Source organism: Corylus avellana, chromosome 1 (genome assembly GCF_965113065.1).
Source record: "Corylus avellana chromosome 1, dhCorAvel1.hap1.2, whole genome shotgun sequence".
NCBI lineage: Eukaryota > Viridiplantae > Streptophyta > Magnoliopsida > Fagales > Betulaceae > Corylus > Corylus avellana.
In genome coordinates this window covers 11,470,611-11,488,426 of record NC_142490.1, presented here as the reverse complement: position 1 = coordinate 11,488,426, position 17,816 = coordinate 11,470,611, and the positions used below count along the sequence as shown (strand labels likewise).

At 39.6% G+C, this 17,816-nt stretch overlaps 1 protein-coding gene across 2 annotated transcripts; it reads left to right on the top strand.

Moving 5' to 3' along the window:
* Positions 1 to 47: 47 nt before the first annotated feature.
* Positions 48 to 17,027, top strand: LOC132171140 (protein HUA2-LIKE 2). 2 transcript variants are annotated; one of them, XM_059582378.2, is made up of 12 exons: positions 48 to 485; positions 967 to 1,049; positions 6,297 to 8,414; positions 8,811 to 9,270; positions 12,907 to 13,015; positions 13,148 to 13,260; positions 13,371 to 13,558; positions 13,639 to 14,098; positions 14,204 to 14,636; positions 14,752 to 14,931; positions 16,355 to 16,404; positions 16,635 to 17,027. In XM_059582378.2, the coding sequence occupies exons 1-11, from the start codon at positions 363 to 365 to the stop codon at positions 16,378 to 16,380; spliced, it is 4,293 nt and encodes a 1,430-aa protein (XP_059438361.2). In that variant the 5' UTR covers positions 48 to 362; the 3' UTR covers positions 16,381 to 16,404; positions 16,635 to 17,027. The 2 variants fall into 2 exon arrangements, with proteins under 2 accessions (XP_059438361.2, XP_059438359.2); XM_059582376.2 differs by having other exon boundaries at positions 50 to 485; positions 16,542 to 17,027.
* The last annotated feature ends 789 nt before the right edge of the window (positions 17,028 to 17,816 follow it).

The window sequence follows — 17,816 nt, the reverse complement described above, 5'->3', positions numbered from 1 at the left end:
ACATTAGCCTGCCTCCGCACCACCTAACCAACTCATATCTCTGTGTGAATCCGCTTCTTCCACAAAATAACTCACTCTCTATCTCTCTCTCTCTCTCTCTCTTCCCCGCCCCCCCTCTCTCTCTCTCTGTGAAATTAGGGTTTCACACAGACTCAGTCGCTTCCCCTCTTTTTCTCTCTCTTCTGTCTTTCTCTCTCTCTCTCTGAAGCCCTCGGCGATTTCATTCAATGCCTGGGAGTCCCTGCCTGAAAATCCGTACACAAAGCCAAACCGCTCAATTTCACGGGCTGTTTGGGCGTGCTTCTGGGACTTTCGCGTCGAATCGGTGGAGCTGATTTGATTGGAGAGGATTCGAGTCTTCGATGGCACCGAGCCGGAGGAAGGGCGGTAGCAAAGCCGCTGCAGCGGCGGCGGCCCGCCGGCAATGGAAGGTCGGTGATCTCGTGCTCGCCAAAGTCAAGGGCTTCCCTGCCTGGCCTGCCAAGGTATGCGCTATGCGTTATTTAGGGGAAAAGTTGGGGGGGGGGGGTTTGGGTAATTTCGCTTGTGAGGTATATGCCTCAGCTAGGGTTTTGGATAGCGTGTGGATATATTTTCTTAGTTTGTATATGCTTAGTTGTCTGGTAGAGTATTGGGGATTGTTTTGATGGATGGTGTTGTGGATTTGAAGGAAAAAGTATATACTTGTTGGTGTTGTTGGGGTTTTAATTGCATAATATGGGTATGATAGAAAATAAAATTGGATAAGTTGGTATATGCCTCAGATTTTAGTTCTATACCAATACACTTAGTATCAGATCGTTGAGACTTCGTAAGTTGAAATACAAGTTAAGGGTGAATTGTTTGATTTGGGCTGGGGATGTTGAAGCTGCCTTCGAAATTTGCTGTAGACAATTCAGAAAAGCTTTAAGAATAGGGGGAAAATGATTATTCAATTTAGCTTATCAAATTGGTTGCTGATGGCAGGTAGGAGAGCCTGAGAGTTTGGGTTTCGCAGCTGATTGGAAGAAAGTAGTCGTCCACTTCTTTGGAACCAAGCCGGAACAGATGTAAGTATGTTTTTGAATACTTTGGTACAATTTGGTATTAGTACGCCGGGATTCTGGTAGGTTATGTTGTTGTTGAATGCTTCCACACCCCCCACCCCCCCCACAACAATCAATTTCTGCTCTTTTCAATTATATAGAACAAGGCTGGGATCTTCTTTTGATTAGGATTCTAGTGTTAAATGAGAATTAGAAGACGTTTGAAACTGAGGTGTAGTATTGACATAGTGTTGCCATATTGTCTATGTTTGCCTTTATGTGTGGTACATACATCAAGGCAAAAAAGTGATTGGGATTAACAGCTTTTCCAGGCTTAGGATCCTCAATCTCACCTTAACTTAACAGAAATGAATTGGTTTGTCACATATCGATGGTACCAGGGTACCATACATATTCCCTGTATTTTTCCAATTATGAAAAGGCTGTTTGTTTTTGGTTGGATTGACCAAAAGCCATAATTGGTTTCTAAGACAATAAATATGAGGGACATGCATTACCCTGCTTTAATTATATTAGGAAAATAAATGAAGATTGATCTTGAAGTTTCAATTGTTAATTTCCAATTCATTTGCCATTTTTTTTAGTTCATTGAAGAAGGTTTCCTTTAAGGGGGAGGTTTGGGCTGGGTTTGAGATAGAAGCTACTAATGCTGTTCTTGTTCAGGCTGGAGCTTAAGCTGGTCTTTCTTCATGACCTTGTATGTTTCAATTTTTTTTAAAGGAGTTGACCTTTTTCTGGTTGGTTTGCGGTAGTGGTGTTAGTGTGGTGAAGGTGTCCTTTGTGGAGCTCTAAGGTGTTTCCATCCTCATTTCCACATTTTAAATGATGCACTTAAGTACATATTTTTAAATGAAGAATTTTGATATCCAAGAATGTAGCGCAGAGAGCTGTTTTTTATTTTTTTCTCCTCCTTTTCTTCCATAGCTAAATGCATAACTCACACACACTGGATTGAAACAGTTACCTCCTTACCATCAATTCTTTACTTATTAGGGGGGGAGCAGATGCGTTTTAGTCTAAGGACTGTTGTTGGGAAATAATCTTGTTTGTATCTTACTCCTCATCCGTACCATGTTATATGGAATGGCTCATGCCATCATCACCATTTTTGGAAAAGAATGTCAAGAATGGTTTTTTTATTTTTTTATTTTTTTATTTTTTTATTTTTATAAGTAATCAAAAAATTTTATTGAAAGAAAAAGGTGTCCCTACGTACGAAGGAAGTATACAACATGAAACACCTAACTAGAATGAGCAAAAAAAACTTCCCCCCAAACACCCCCAAAACCATACAGAAAGCAACCAAGGGAAACCCCACAAACACCACCCTAAAGATCCACAAAACACGAAGCGCTCAACGCTAAAACTGTGAGCCTTGCCTTTTCCACAACTAGAAGACACGCTTTATATATCATAGTTGATGGAGCATTCTAAATTCTTTAGCTCCCTGTTGCCTTTAAAACCGGAGAGAGAAGCCAATTCCTCCCGACAATGATCCTCTTCAAGGGCTGTCAAGAGAGCCAAAGTCGTCTGCTCATGACCCACACACGAGATCCCTACAACAGGACAAATGTCCTTAACACAGAGCACAGCCCAATCTGAGTACTCGGATTCTCCCAATGGGACAAGGGGATAGATACCTAGAGGAGAATCCCCATCCACCCCCATCCAGGAGACACAGCGCAACCTCCCCATCTTTGCCTTTCTCTCCCATATGCTGTTCACCTCCCTTATCCCTCACAACCAAAGCCGCCGGCATAACCAGACCTGCCTGAAACTAGAGTCGGAATGGCATGCAACCCAGCCCATGTTTTTACCCTCCAATTGCTCTACGCACATTGGTTTTTCGAATTTTCATGTTCTTAGAAGATTTGCTTGTATTGTTGAAATGAAGTCGGTCTATTTCGTTTTCCTGCAAGCTTTTGGAACCACAAATTCATTTTGCATAGTCTATGCTTAAAATGATTGTGTTTGGCCTTTGTTTTGTGGACCAGATTATTCATGATAAGTTGCTATGATGATAAGTAGTAAATGATGTCAGTGTGAAAAGTCAGAAGTGATCTTATATATTGTACAAAATTATTAAGTAATTTTAAATGTTATTAATAATTTAATAAAATGATTACCTAAATGCATCCTCATAAAAAAAAAAAAAAATCTCCAAATACATAATGTTGGAATACTGCCAATGAGCTCTAGTTCAACATCCTCTCTGAGCTAGGTGGAGGTTGAAAACGTGGGTTCAAACCGTCTGGATAGTGATTCTTGGCCCCCTTATATTTTTAAAAGATGGATGTTGGTTTACTCCTTGTTCTTTTTTCTTCTTCTAGTTGGGCGGTCCTCTTGTATACTCCTTGTGTACTAGGGTTGCACCCCTCTGCGCTTTTGATATATAAACATTACTTATCAAAAAAAAAAAAAAATGAATGTTGGTTGTTAATTATGTGCACTGAAGTGGCTCATCTTTTATGGGTTTGACGTCTGGGATAACTTGTTTTCCTCTATAATCAAGATATGTAAATCTTTTTTATATATTGCACTCTTTCTATTGTGTATGTGAAAATTTACTCGTCTAGGATGTGGTCAACTTAATCAGTTAATTGTCTGGGATGCGGTCGAGAATTGGTGGTTTTCTGTTTTGCTACAAATGTCTTTAGCTGTAGGTAGAGATTTGCTAAAAGTCTACATCTGTTTGGCTTGAAACTCAGTCATCCTAAATATGACATTTAGGCTTTGGGAGGTCTCAATCCACACCTATAGTTTTATGGTTGTTCTCATAGGCATTTGGTGGACCACAATCATGTTTGCTGCTTTGCCTTTCTTGTATGGGATGGAGCCTTAATTATGTTGGTTTGGGTGTCTTATTTCTGTTTCATTTCTACTTGTAAAAAAAAAAAAAAAAATCTGTTTCATTTCTAAATCTCGACGTGGCTAGTCTTCTGATGTTCTAGGATTTAAGGGAGAAATGCTTTGCAATGTTGTCTATCTAAGCTTCTTTATGTGGGTTGGGAAAAGACCCAAGAGTCAGTTTGGGGGCTTTCTTCTGAAGTCTTCAATGTGGCTTGATTGTTTAACACTGTTTTTGTTCAAGTTCCTACTTGACTGGGTATCTTCTTTGTTAGATATCCTTTATTTCTTAGCCTTTCTTTTCTTGCTTGTTGGTTTTCTGATATTTCCCTGCATTACTCTTCTTTTTGGTGTTCTGTCTGATGTTTAGTTATTCTCTCCACCAACCCACACCCCCCCCCCACAAAAAAAAAAAAAAAAGATTGGTAAGTTGCACACACACTAGTGGGTCTTGAACCAACAACGTCATCCTTTACCCATTCTTACAGGGGGAGGAGATGATTTTGCTGGTATACCCCTTCCAATCCTCTTCTTTGTGATGCTCAATGTAACTCTAGTAGTTCTTCTACTTCCTTTGTCCGATGAGTGGCTCAATTGCCTAATGCACTAATTTTAAGGAGAAGTAAACATGTCAAACTATTGGTGTAGCTCTCTAAATCTGTCCTTTTAAAAGTAATCACCACGTAAATTGAGGTGCATAGACATTCTTCTATAATAAAGGGCATTATGGGAATGTGTTCATTTTTTTAAAATGGATATACATCATGGGACGGGAAAGGCAGATTGAGCCCCTCGTGATGAGAGGGAGTGTTCTTGTGCAAATCGGATGGGGAGACTATCGATCATCTTCTTCTTCACTGTGAGATTGCTAGTTCTTTATGGTATGCTATTTTCAGTCGGTTTGGTTTGTCATGGGTCATGCCTAGCAATGTGGCAGGTTTGTTTGCTTGTTGGTGGTTGGGAGGTCGTTCTCGGAGTGCTGTTGTGTGGAAAATGGTTCCTCAATGCCTCATGTGGTGTTTATGGTTAGAAAGGAATGCGAGATGCTTTGAGGATTCTGAGAGATCCTTGGAGGAGCTCACGGCCTTCTTCTTTTACACTCTTGTCTCTTGGACAACAGCTTGACTTGCTCCTTTAGTGATTAACTATCTTGATTTCCTTGTTCTTTTCTCTTCTTCTAGTTAGGCGGTGCTCTTGTATACTCCTTGTGTACTAGGGTTGTGCCTCTTTGCGCTTTTGATATATAAACATTACTTATAAAAAAATGATGAGAGGGAGTGTTGTTGAAGAGATTCTATTAAATTTGAAGTAACATTGGTTCTGTGCTTCTTCTGCATTTGTTTGTCTACTATTTTATCTTTGGATGTCCTCTAATACTGTACCGCTTGAAAGTTCAGAGCGTCCAAATTTTTTGTTTATTTTTACTTTTCTAATGCACCCTTTTGTGTATTGAAGTTAAGTTTGAAACGTGTGGCAGTTTTAAACTTTATGGCGCTTTCTTCCATTGATTCTTAAAGTCTGGAATGGCTTTATAATATTTAGTGAGATGGAGTTGCAAAATAGTTTATTGACCCATGTATTCTTTGTAATTACTGATTCTCGTACCTAGAATGTGTTGGCACGTCTGCAAAATTGACTTGCAGCTTACAAATGCTGAATTATAAACTGTTCTTTCAACAGTTTGTGATTAACTTCCATTTTTCCTGTGGAAGGCTATAGCCTCTAGTTTCACTTTGATGTTCAAGACCAAAGAAAATTAACTTTTCTCTCTTCTAATTCTTCTTTCTCCTTTTTCTTTAATTTCTCTTGAGGGCGGAGGAGAAAGCATGCAAATTTTCTTATTTAAAATATTGTTGAATTGTTATTTTTATAATTCTTATGTGTGTTGTGTGGTTTGACATATTTAATCTTCAATTCATGTTAGGAAGATAACTATTGTTTCTTTCTGAAATGCATCATGCTGTTGTAATGTCATTGCAATGTGCTATACTAATAATTATGACTTATAACTTTTATGTTCAAACTTTTTTCTAATTTTTTTTAAGTAATCGACACATATCATTAAAAGCGTAAGGCGCACCTAAGTTCACAAGAAGTATACAAGTGGAAATTTTTCAATTTTTTTATTTTTTTATTATGTATATATATAAAAGAGAGTTAATGCAATATGGATTTTGATATATGAGCTTTTCATTGACCTGGTCCCACTCTCTTTATATGTTTTGTTACTTATCTGGGTTGGATCCATTTTGGTGGGGAATGCACTTGTTTGGCTTGGATATCGGTTGTTTAGTTGATTTTAGTCACCTCTGTGCTTGTTTTTCTCAAAGTTTGCCTAATTGGAGTCTAATTTGAAGTGAGGTAGCAACTTTCCCTTATTCTAATATATATCTTGTCATGCAGAGGCTTCTGCAACCCTGCTGATGTTGAAGCATTTACTGAAGAGAAGAAACAATCTCTTCTGGTCAAACGTCAGGGGAGGAGTGCTGATTTTCTACGTGCAGTACAAGAGATTATTGACAGTTATGAGAAGTTAAAGAAACAGGACCAACTCAATGATTTTAACTCTGGTGATGAAGTTACACCAGCTAAGAATGAGAATTCAGTTGACTTATTGCCCGACTTTGGATCAAATGATCAGACCGAAGTTCCTGAAGTGACTCCTAATTCACAATTAAAAACTTCATATTCTACAATGGATAAAAATAAGCCACGTTTTCCACTTGAGGATACCTTAGCTGCAACAGCTACTGTTGCTTTAATTGATAAAGAGGCCTTAGGGGAGGAATGTACTGATAATGCGGTGGTTACAGAAACACCTTTGCCAACTACGTACTCTTCCAAAAAAAGATCTAGTCTCTTACAGCCACAGAGTTGTGTCACACACAGAAAGGCTCAAAGGTCTAGAAGCTCATCGAGACTGGAATCTCGTAGATCACAAAACTTCACAATGCCATTTAATGATGGTGGCAAGAATGCTGGAGACATATCAGCCAATATAGTTCGGGATGGTTCTATAAGAAGGAATAAGCGAATCAGGAAATCACCAGATGTGTCCGAGTCGGATGATGCTGATTCTACTGCTTTTGTTTCAAATGGTAGCGTTGAAGAAAATAGTTATGAAATTGTCACAGTTGACTCTGACACATTTAGTCAAAATGAAGGCAGCACTATAGAGTCTGGTTGTAAACTTGAGCAATTGGACACAGTCGTTGAGTGTTTGGATAGAGATGTTGAGTTGAGTAAAGGGCTTGATCTCCAAATAAAGGCTGTTTTCATTAAGAAGAAAAGGAAACCAAATAGAAAGCGAGTGACTAGTGATACAGCTGGGGCTCCTGCTACATTGGACAAGGAGAGAGGTCTGGAGGTTGGGGAGCAGAATAATTGTCAAAATTCACAAAGATGCTGTGAAAAGATGATGGAAACTTGTTTGAAGGATGATGGAGATGAGCACCTTCCATTGGTGAAACGGGCAAGGGTGAGGATGGGAAAGTCATCTTATGTGGAGGAGCTCAATGGCTCTTTACGCACAGAAGAGAGAACTATAAAGGAAGTTGCGGTTGATCCATCAGGGGAGATCAGCATGTATGCAAAATGTGATGATGATAATCTTGCTGACAGAGACTCACTTGTTGTGAATGGAGCTCCGGATAATGTGTCATCACCTTCAAAGCATTCCACTCAAGTTTCGGTAGGTAGACCTCAGCTTTGGAAAGTTAAGAAAGAACAATCATTTGGCTGCTCAGTGGATGGTGAAGCTGCTTTACCTCCGTCTAAACGCCTGCATCGTGCTCTGGAAGCCATGTCAGCTAATGCTGCTGAAGAAGGTCAAACATGTAATATTGAAGCTTCCCCAACCTTGAAAACTGTAGGTGATGTTTCTTCTATGGAGAGAAGCCCTCATATGGCTGTGGAAAGCAAAGCAGGTAATGGTCTGGGTCCGCTGAGCATGGACTCTGTGTGCAATATTTCTCCTCAGGCTGGTGGTTCTGGATCATCTACAAGTTTAAACCCAATAATCTCGGAGGACAATGTTAAATCATTAATGGAGGTGGACTTTTGCAATCAACCAGTTGATTTTTTGAAGATCCAACAGCATGAACTTTCCAAGGATATCTTTGCTGATGTTAGGGATGATGTTGGTGGTTCTTTTGTTAGTCATGCTGTTAGAACTACAGTCCCTTCTCAACGTATAGGATATTTTTCTCCTAACCTTGATGACAGACAGGCTAATCCTGGTTCCAATGAGACTTCAATGCACCCTTTGTCGCCTCCAAAGGATGAAGACGATACCAAAAATAATGAATTGAGCAATTGTAAAGCTGAAATCTTTGATAAAGAAGTTGGTACTTCAGAAAATACTGGTATGAGTTTGGTTCCTGTCCCTCGCCCCAATAAGATTCTTCAAATTTCACCTAGAAATGGTACCAATGTGCTTCAGTACAGTGCAGAGGGTACTGGTTGTGAGGATAACAAGTGTTTGAAGCCTCCACTGGATGACAAAGGCGAAGTAAATGGCATGTAAGCATATGTTTTATGCATCTCTGTAGCTTTACAGCAATTTAATAGAATCTTTATTGTAATAATATATCACAAAGGTTGGGTCCTTGCCATTTCTTTTCTTATATCTACTTTGACCCTTGCCGTATCATAAAGCAAGTTTTCCTCCTTGGTAGACACAAATGTTGAGGAGACAGTACTGGAAAAATAAAAAATGTTAATAGTTGAGAGTTGATTGTTAGGTGAAAGTCTTATAAGAAAATGAAAAGTTTGAAAGAGGTCAGTTATAGTGGGGTGTAGCGTGCAACAAATATCATAGGGTATCTGAACTCAATTTTTTTTTTCACAGAACTGAATCTAACCTCTTTAGTCTGTTCAATTCTAATTGTTTATTACTCTTGTACTTATTTGATTTAGGTATGAAGTAATAAAAGAGCTCAAACATTATCAGACACTGGAGGATCCAAGCTCTAATTCTTTTTCTGATGATCACCTTGGTGAAAAGGATATCTCGGGTGTCCGGTCAAGTCCGTCTCTAACAGATGCAGGAGATTCTCTTCCTCAGGCGTCTCCACCCCACACCTCAAACTACAACATGTCTACTTCAGATAGTTGTAATTTTGTTCAAAATAATGGCAGTTGTAGTCCTGATGTGCATTTACACCACAAGAGAACTTTGTGTGCTCCACTTGATGAAGAAGAAAAGATAGAATCATCAATGACTCAAAGGCCTAAATCTGTAGGCAAGCATGGGGAAGCACATGTTGCTCTATCGTCCTTTGAGGCAATGCTTGGAACTTTGACAAGGACAAAGGAGAGCATTGGTCGAGCAACACGCGTAGCTATTGACTGTGCAAAGTTTGGCGTGGCTCCTAAGGTAGGATAATGTCATTCTAGATTTCCTATCTAATTTTCAGTTCAGTAATTGGCTAAATCATGGATATTTTGGATTTAGCTAGAAAATGTACTACCAAAAAACTCCTTATTTTTTCCCCTTTTCTTCTCCTTTTCTTTTCCCTTTTAACTCATGAATATTTTTTACATAATAGTTTTTGGGATGTATGACCCTCCTCTTTAGCTGTGTCTACCTTTAAACGTGGTATGATTATGTGGAAATACTGAGTCTAATTGTTAACTTGTGAAAGTGATTGTAGTTAGGTAAATTTGGAACAGAATAAATTTAATATTTGAGATTTCCATTGGTTAGTATGAATAATTCAGCGTTGGAAATTACTTGCTAGAATTAGATAAATTTGATGCTTTGCCTTTGATGCATTACTACATGGCTATGTTATCTGGCCTATGCCAATAAAGTAAAATTTTTACGAGCCCTTGTTTCCTGATTGGAATTATGTTCTTTAAACTCTTCGCTTTGCACCTTGATTTTTACCTAGAATAAATTCATCGGTCATCTATAGAATTGGAATTTGGAGTATCTATATGGAAGATTTATGAAGTTATTAGATGGGACGATCAAAATGTACAAATGGGAAAGGGGTATTCTATCATATTTCAAGAGGAAAGGGTAGTTTTAGCATGCTATGATATGAACAAATCTTGTTTGTGTTTACTTGACCACAAACTAGGGTGCTTGTATATGTCTTTCATTTAACTGTAATGTGGACTATCTTTCGTTTCACTTGACTTGCATCTATTGCCTTATGGCCCTCTTCTACTTCACTGTTAATTTCAGTGGAGTTTCAGCCTATGTGGTTTTCTTTGTTGAGGGTGAATTGGGTGATGCCTAGGACAGTTCTAGGTTTGTTGGAAGGTAATGGAATGGAGGTTTGGGATGAAAAAGGGTTGTTTGGGCTGGAAGATGTATTGCAATGTTTGGAGCTTCCTTGAGGCTTAGAAAAGCTTTTTAAGTTTGCTGTTTGGTAATATTTTTAAGTTACTCTCTCGTCGACCGTGTTTGACATCTTCTTTTGTTTGTGTACTCTTTGATGCTGGCGTGGTTGTAGCCTTTGGTTTTCGTTATCTATGATGGGTTTCTTGAGCTTTTTTTGGTAGAGGCTAAAGCCTTTGAGCTCTCTCTAGCATAGGGGTGTTAAGTTCTTCGTTTGGATGAAAGGATCCAAGGGGTTTCCCAAGTAATATTGTTGGGTCAGTTAGGTGTTGTTTGGCTGTTTTACTTATCAAAAAAAAAAAAAGGTGTTGTTTGGCTGTCGAACTTGGTGGAGGAATTGGTTGGAATGGTGGAGGGATGGAAGGCATTCATAGCTGGGATGCTCTTATAGGTCCGGCCAGTTTCTGGAGGTGTGGAGTTTGGGAGTAGGGGTCAGAGAGGCCTTATCGTACTTTCGGAGAGGGGCGAGAAGAGAGGGGATGGAGTAGCTTTGCCACTGAGATGAGAAAGGTGGTGTCTTTATTCAGATTCCCTTTTGGCAAAAGGAGCATAATTCTGCCTATTAATGGTTCGTAGTCAACCGTTGTGGGCGGCTATTCCTTGTCTTTAACGGTTAAGGAGATGATGAAAGATGGTGGCAGAAGGACCTTCCCGGAGGTGGTAGCTTGGTAGGTAGGGCAGGGCAATTGTAGGGATGCCCTTCAGCGCCGGGTGCAACGGTGGAGCGAGCACCTTGTACATTGGGCCACGACCTTTGCCTCCGTACCTCAAGCTCAGAAGGAGGGTGCTTGAGACAAGTTTGCAGGTACGTCTACTCCCAGCTTTCATACAAGGGGATGATGTGGTGGATTTTGATGGGAACCTTCGAAAATGGAGAGGTCAACTAGAGAAATTAAAAGGGGAAGTGGACCTGGCTTTTGAGATAGTGGATGAGGGCTTGATCTCTTTTGGGCTGGAAGGGTTTAATCTTTTGAATTAGGCTGTTTCTAGTTCAGCGAAGCATTTAGAGAAGGCCCAACCTGTATTCACTTAAAAAAGCCCAATTTCAAAAGTGAAAGGGACATGCAGATAAAGAAAAAACAAGTCCCCCCTCCATAACAAGTGAAACATGCTTTTCACATCAAGCCTAGCCTTAGGTGGATTAGACTCTCAAAGGCTGGTAAGGCATCTTCTTTGGGTAAAAACCCGGTTGTGGAGTGGGCTTAGAGAGCCCGAGGTGGTTTGTGCTTCTTCGGGCTCCACCATGCCTGGTGGTCCTATGGTGATGGTCTCGCCGGCTGACGACAATAAGTGGAAAGCTCATATTCTTCAGTCATTGATAAACAATGTTGGACAATACTCAAAGATGGTTCCTAATTCTGATTGTGATAGAAGATATTTATGGGAGGAATTGGCCTAGAGGGGACTCTGGTAGTATTTTGCTTATGCAGGAAAGGAGGATTGTGGAGAAGGAGGGGGGGGCAGGGGGTTTGTATGCTCCTTTACAAACATTGAAGATGGTGCGGGGGTTTATGGGTCTAATTCCGATTGTGATAGAAGATATTTATGGGAGGAATTGGCTGGCTTGCTTTTTTTGTGGAACCTGTCATGGTACATTGGAGGAGACTTTAACGTCACCTGTTTTCCTAGTGAAAGATTGGGTGAAGCTCGTTTTTGTCCAGCTATGATGGAGTTCTCTGATTTTATGTTTGATTAGGGCCTCATGGACCTTCCCTTTGTAGGGAGACTTTTACGTGGTCAAATAATCGGGACCCCCCTTCTTGGTCAAGAATTGATAGGTTTTTTGGTCTCTCCGGAATGTGAAGCAAAGTTTCTTGATTTATATTAGAAAATGTTGCCTAGACTGTGTTGAGACCATTCTCCATTCTCGTTGATTGTGGTGGTATTTAGGGTGGCAAAAGATGTTTCAAGTTTGAGAATGTGGTTTAAGGCTGAAGACTTTGTGGACAATGCGAGACAGTGGTGGACTTCTTATCGCATTCAAGGCTTCTCGAGCTTTATTTTGGCTCGTAAACTTAAGGCCTTGAAAGCTGATTTAAAAGTCTGGAATGAGCATGTATTTGGTCATGTGGAGATCAATTAAAAAAAACTGTTTTGGATGAGTTACGTGTTCTTTGATGGTTTGGAGGAAGTGAGAGCTTTAAATGGAGAGAAATTGATGAAAGTATAGTTATTAGTGATTTGGAAAAAGATACATCATTGGAGGAGATAAGTTGGAGGTAGAATTTCAGGGCTCTATGGCTAAAAGAGGGTTACAAATGCCCGAATTTTTCCATCTGGTAGCCAACTCAAATAGGAGAAACAACTCCACTGAGTCGTTATTAGTAAATGGCTCAGTTTCTTCTGATCAAACTGTAATCAGGGATGGCATTTGTGTAATTCTAAGACTGTTTTCTGCACAGTTTAGTTGGCGGCCCAAACTGGATGTAAGGGTGGTAGGATTACTCAAGAGCACCCTTTCCAATTTACCCTAACTTTTCTCTCTTTGTTAAGTGCATGTAAATGTGTGTGTACAAAAATCCTTTTCTAGAGCACTAAAAGGAGCATTTGTTTTTGCCTAATGAAGATGAGACTGCAGGGTCTTTCTTTGTATTAATATTAGGTTGCATTTGAAGTATGACACTCACACCATGTGTTTTTCTTTGATGTATTTATCAAAATTAGGTGGTGGAAATTCTTGCCCATAATTTGGAAACTGAGTTGAGCTTACATCGGAGGGTGGACTTATTCTTCCTTGTCGATTCTATAACTCAATGCTCTCGTGGTTTGAAAGGTAACGCATCTGTTGTTATTCTGTACTACTACATTATTAAAAATAATAATAAAACTAACTAATTAACAAACTGCAAGTTGTCTGGTCTGTGTTTGGTTTTTGTTGATGTTAAAATGGAGTTTGAATTTTCAGGTGATGTTGGTGGTATATACCCCTCTGCTATCCAAGCAGTGCTTCCACGCTTATTGTCAGCTGCTGCTCCTCCTGGAATTACTGCCCACGAAAATCGCAAGCAGTGTCTTAGGGCAAGTGAATTCCTTTCGAAATAAGGAAAATTCACATTAATTGTATCCTCATCTACTTATAGTTGTTCACTTATTGTTTACTGCTTACCCCTCCCTATTTTCCGGTATAGGTTTTGAGGCTTTGGTTGGAAAGGAAGATCCTTCCAGAATCCATTGTACGTCACCATATGCGAGAATTGGACTCCCTTAGTGGTTCATCTTCTGCTGGTCCCTACTCTCGACGCTCGTCAAGAACAGAAAGGGCTTTAGATGATCCTGTTAGAGAAATGGAGGGTATGCTTGTTGACGAATATGGAAGGTTTGAATTTACTTGATCTGTAACTTTTATCTCATATACTCTTAAAATGCCCTTTTTTGATATTTTTTCATCTTGCACAGCAATTCAAGTTTTCAGCTTCCTGGGTTTTGTATGCCCCGTATGCTTAAGGATGACAATGAAGGAAGCGATTCTGATGGAGAGAGTTTTGAGGCGGTCACTCCTGAGCATAATCTTGAAGCCCGTGAAGAACGTGAATCAATCCCAGCAATCGAAAAGCACAGACATATCTTGGAAGATGTTGATGGTGAGCTTGAAATGGAGGATGTGGCTCCCTCTTGTGAAGTTGAAACAAATTCATCTTTTCATGTTGCTGATGTCGATGCTGTACGGACTTTGCATAGTCAATGTGAGCATGTTCCACTGCCATTTGCACCCCCACTACCTCAGGATGTGCCACCTTCATCCCCACCACTACCATCATCCCCCCCACCTCCTCCTCCACCCCCTGTTCCCACTCCATCTGCTATGTCTGATCCCTACTCCAATGGTGCTGATTCAAAGCTTTACATGGATACACATGTGCGTTCCCATTCTTGGTTGCCTTTTCTTTCTTTTCAGTGTTTATATAGAAGAAGTGAACTCATTATGCACTCTTTTCTTTTTGATTTGCATGTACACATGTAGAATATGCGAGACAACTTAGTTCAATCTGTGGTTCAGCAGCCCATTGCACCAAGAGTTGACCAAACTATGCATTATCGTTCTCCTGAATTTAGAGATCCTCAAATGCAGATGCCTGAGTCTGCCTCTTGCTCTTTCAGCAATTATTCTGTGCAACCAGTGAATAATGGTCGACATACTAATGGTGCTGCCACCTTGCATGATAAGGCCTACACTTTACCGCCGCCTCATCCTGCACCATCAAATCAGTTCTCTTATTTTCATGGAGACCAGCATGTAAGACCTCGGAGGGATGCCCCGCCACCTTCCTACTCCAACAGATTCCACTTTGTGCAGAATGTTGAGAGGGAAAACTCTTGCAATAACCATGAGAGAATAAAACCGCCCCCATATGACCGTCACGAGCACTGGAGGTTTCCAGCACCTCCTTTTTCTGGTAAGGTTCTTAAGTGCAGTTCTGTGAAAAAAAATAGAGGGCTCTGGTCAATGGCACTGTTTGCTTTGATATTTTTGGCACAACTTTTAATATTCATGCTTTTCTCTCCACCTAGGTCCAAGATATCCCGACAAGGGCAAAACATCTTATGCACATGTTCCGTATGATGGCCCCCCATATGAACCCACAAGATTACCGGGCCAAGGATGGAGATTTCCCCCTCGGACGATGAACCACAGAAACGCCATACCTTTTAGACCTCCATTTGAAGGTCCAATTCCTGTGGCAGGCAGAGGTGTGTGTGTGTGTGTGAGTGTGTTTTGGAACTTATTATTTAATGAGAGTCAGCAAAAGATAAACGATAGTTGTGGGATAGTTGTGGGATAGTTGTGGCTTAGGTTGGCAAATAGTTGGGGTTGGGTGGGTGGGTGGGGATCGAGAAGGTGTCTGCTTCGTCTTATCAAATATAAAATTGCTAGTTGGCTCTTTTCCTTTAGCCTCCGTTTGGTTTCTTCACTCCTGGTAGAGAAGTTATTTTCCAAAAAAGTGATTTTTTTGAAGTACTTATCTGAGAAGTAACGTTTGTTATGGTGCTGGAAAAAGTGGTGATTTGAAACTGAAAAGTACTGAAAAGTAGTTATGCTATTGATATTCTTTTTTGGGTATGACCAAAGAATAATAATACCCTCTTTACAAAATATTTTTTTGTAAATGGAAAAAGAAAAAAGTAATACAAATATAAATCTAAATCAAGGTATTATTATTAGTATTACTGCTCTTGTTGTTATATCTACCCTTTCTATTTATATCTTCTTTTTTTCAATCCTATTTTCTTATCTTTTTTAAGAGGACAGCGGCAGACCTAGCCAGACCACCCCCCCCACCAAAAAGAAAGAAAGAAAAAGGAACACCATCGGCCCTCCACCTTTCTTTCTTTGATCGCCACCAGAAAACCCATAAATGAACAAATTCCCCCACCTCATTATTTCTTTCTTTTTCCCTCTTCTCAATTTTTGTTGTCTTTTGTTGATGTTGTGATAAAATGGCATTAGAGTTTGGGTGTGGCTGTGGTTTTATGGAGAGGATTGGACAGTTATGGTGGCAAGTGGTGTTGATGTCGAGATTTGATGGGTTTTAATGTGTGAGAGAGAGAGAGAGAGAAGGGGTGACTGGTAATGGGGCTCAGTGTGGGTGAATGTAGGTGGGTCGGGAAGGGGTGATGGCCAACTGCAGTTACTGGTCAAGGGTTGGGGGGGGGTGAGAGGGAGATTAGCATGCATGATTAGATTATAGCCCAGATGGGTACGGCAAGGGTGACATTGGCATAGTGATGGATGAGTTTGGTGGCTTGTTGAGGGTGGGTATGTGAAATGGGGATAGGAGAGAGAGGGAAAAAGAGCCTGTTTCTACCTTTTGGAAAAAGGATTTTGAAGAAGTAAAAATTTTAAACTTCTTTTCTTTATTTAAAATAGAGGAAACCCAAAATGACTTCACCTTAAAACTATAAGATGCCCAATTTGAACAAAAAGTGGCTGAAAACTAGTTAAACAAAATGGGGGGCTTAGCCATTTGGGTTAGTTTTTTATATTTCTGTGCCATGCTATCAGCTTAGCAATAATTGGATAACCACATACTCTGATGATATTGTATTTCATTATAGGTAAGTTGCTAATTTTGGGCTATAAGGATATCTCCTCATTGTGTCGTGTGTGTTTCAGGTCCAAGCTTTTGGCGGCCGAGATGAAATTAAATCTAGCTACTCTGACTGGTATGTCATTGTAATATCTCCATCTCTATTGATTATCCCATTCCTCTTCCCTAGGAAAATATCATATCCGACTACCATACTCCCCCTTGGAATGCTAAATTTATATTAATCACATTTGCTGGTCAATAATTGTTTAGGTATTGACCCACTTTTTAATCTGGGTTCTGCGGCTTGTTCAAAAGCGTCAGTTATTTATTCTGGGCCATTGATGTTTGCGCTGCAAGGTACAGATCTTCAGAAGAGGGTTTGGCACAGAAGAATGGCATATTGGCATGCCAGTTCTGTATATATCTATTCTGTCATCTCTTCTGCAAATGCAGAGCGGAAGACGGTCATTGTAGAGACGGTGGAGGAGAGCTGTAACTTACTCTAGGCTGTCATTTGTTTTTTCAATCTCCTTTTTTTTTTTGTCATTATTAAATTTTCTCTTCAAATTTTTAGTATATTTTATTTATTGGAAGCCCTTCATAGGAATTCTATCAATATATATATAGTTTTGGGGCAGTTGTCGAAACATTTACTTCCCAATGCAATCCTTTTTGGGTATTTCTGGTTTTTCCTTTTCTGTATCAAAAAATTTGAGAATAGGTTGCGATAGATCAATGAATGGTTCATTTTATTTCTGTTTTGTTTTGTTAGTTTTTCCTTTTTTGTTTAATGTATTATGGTGGATGGCTGTTAAGGTGGGAAATATAACAAATAAAGCCAAATTATAAGATTCAAAACTCTTGGTTTGTTTTCATTTTGTTCCAATCATTTCTGTGTATTAAGTATAAGAATTAGGAGGACTCTCTTCGAAGAGGTGTGATTGAAATTATTAAGGTTGTTGGTGGCTGCAAATGCGTCAGACTAATTGTAACGTGGGAGTCATGGTTTAATGTTGGATCACCTAACTTCATGTGTTAGGTTTCACCTAAGTTTTTAGTAGTGAATAATTTTGCAATGTCATTGAGGGAAACAAGAAAAGAAAGAATTAGGATCATTTGGGTGTATTTCTGTCTTCTCAAATAATAAAAAGACAAAAATACCCTTTCAATATAACTGTCCGTATATAAATGAATCAGATAGGATCCTTTTCCGGTTTCAACAAAGGCTTATGGCTTATTAATGATAATTGCAAAATAGGAATTACAACTAAGTGGCCAAATATTGTTTATGGAGTTGGACTTGTGAGTTGATAGATGGAGACACCAAAGGAGACTCATTGGTTAGCTGCAAAATGGTGGCCAAATATTGTTTGTGGAGTTGGACTTGTGAGTTGATAGATGGAGACACCGAAGGAGACTCATTGGTTAGCTGCAAAATGGATCCTTCTTTTTTTTTTTTTTTTTTGAAAGATGCAAAATGGGTCCTAAGGTACATCAAAGGCACTTTGTATCTTAGTTTATTCTATGCTTATGGTGATGAAGCAA

Coding starts and splice junctions, on each gene's coding strand:
- LOC132171140 (XM_059582378.2), top strand. CDS start 363: ATGGCACCGAGCCGGAGGAAGGGCGGTAGCAAAGCCGCTGCAGCGGCG. Junction 8,415..8,810: donor AAAGGCGAAGTAAATGGCAT/GTAAGCATATGT, acceptor TATTTGATTTAG/GTATGAAGTAATAAAAGAGC. Junction 14,637..14,751: donor TCCAGCACCTCCTTTTTCTG/GTAAGGTTCTTA, acceptor CTCTCCACCTAG/GTCCAAGATATCCCGACAAG.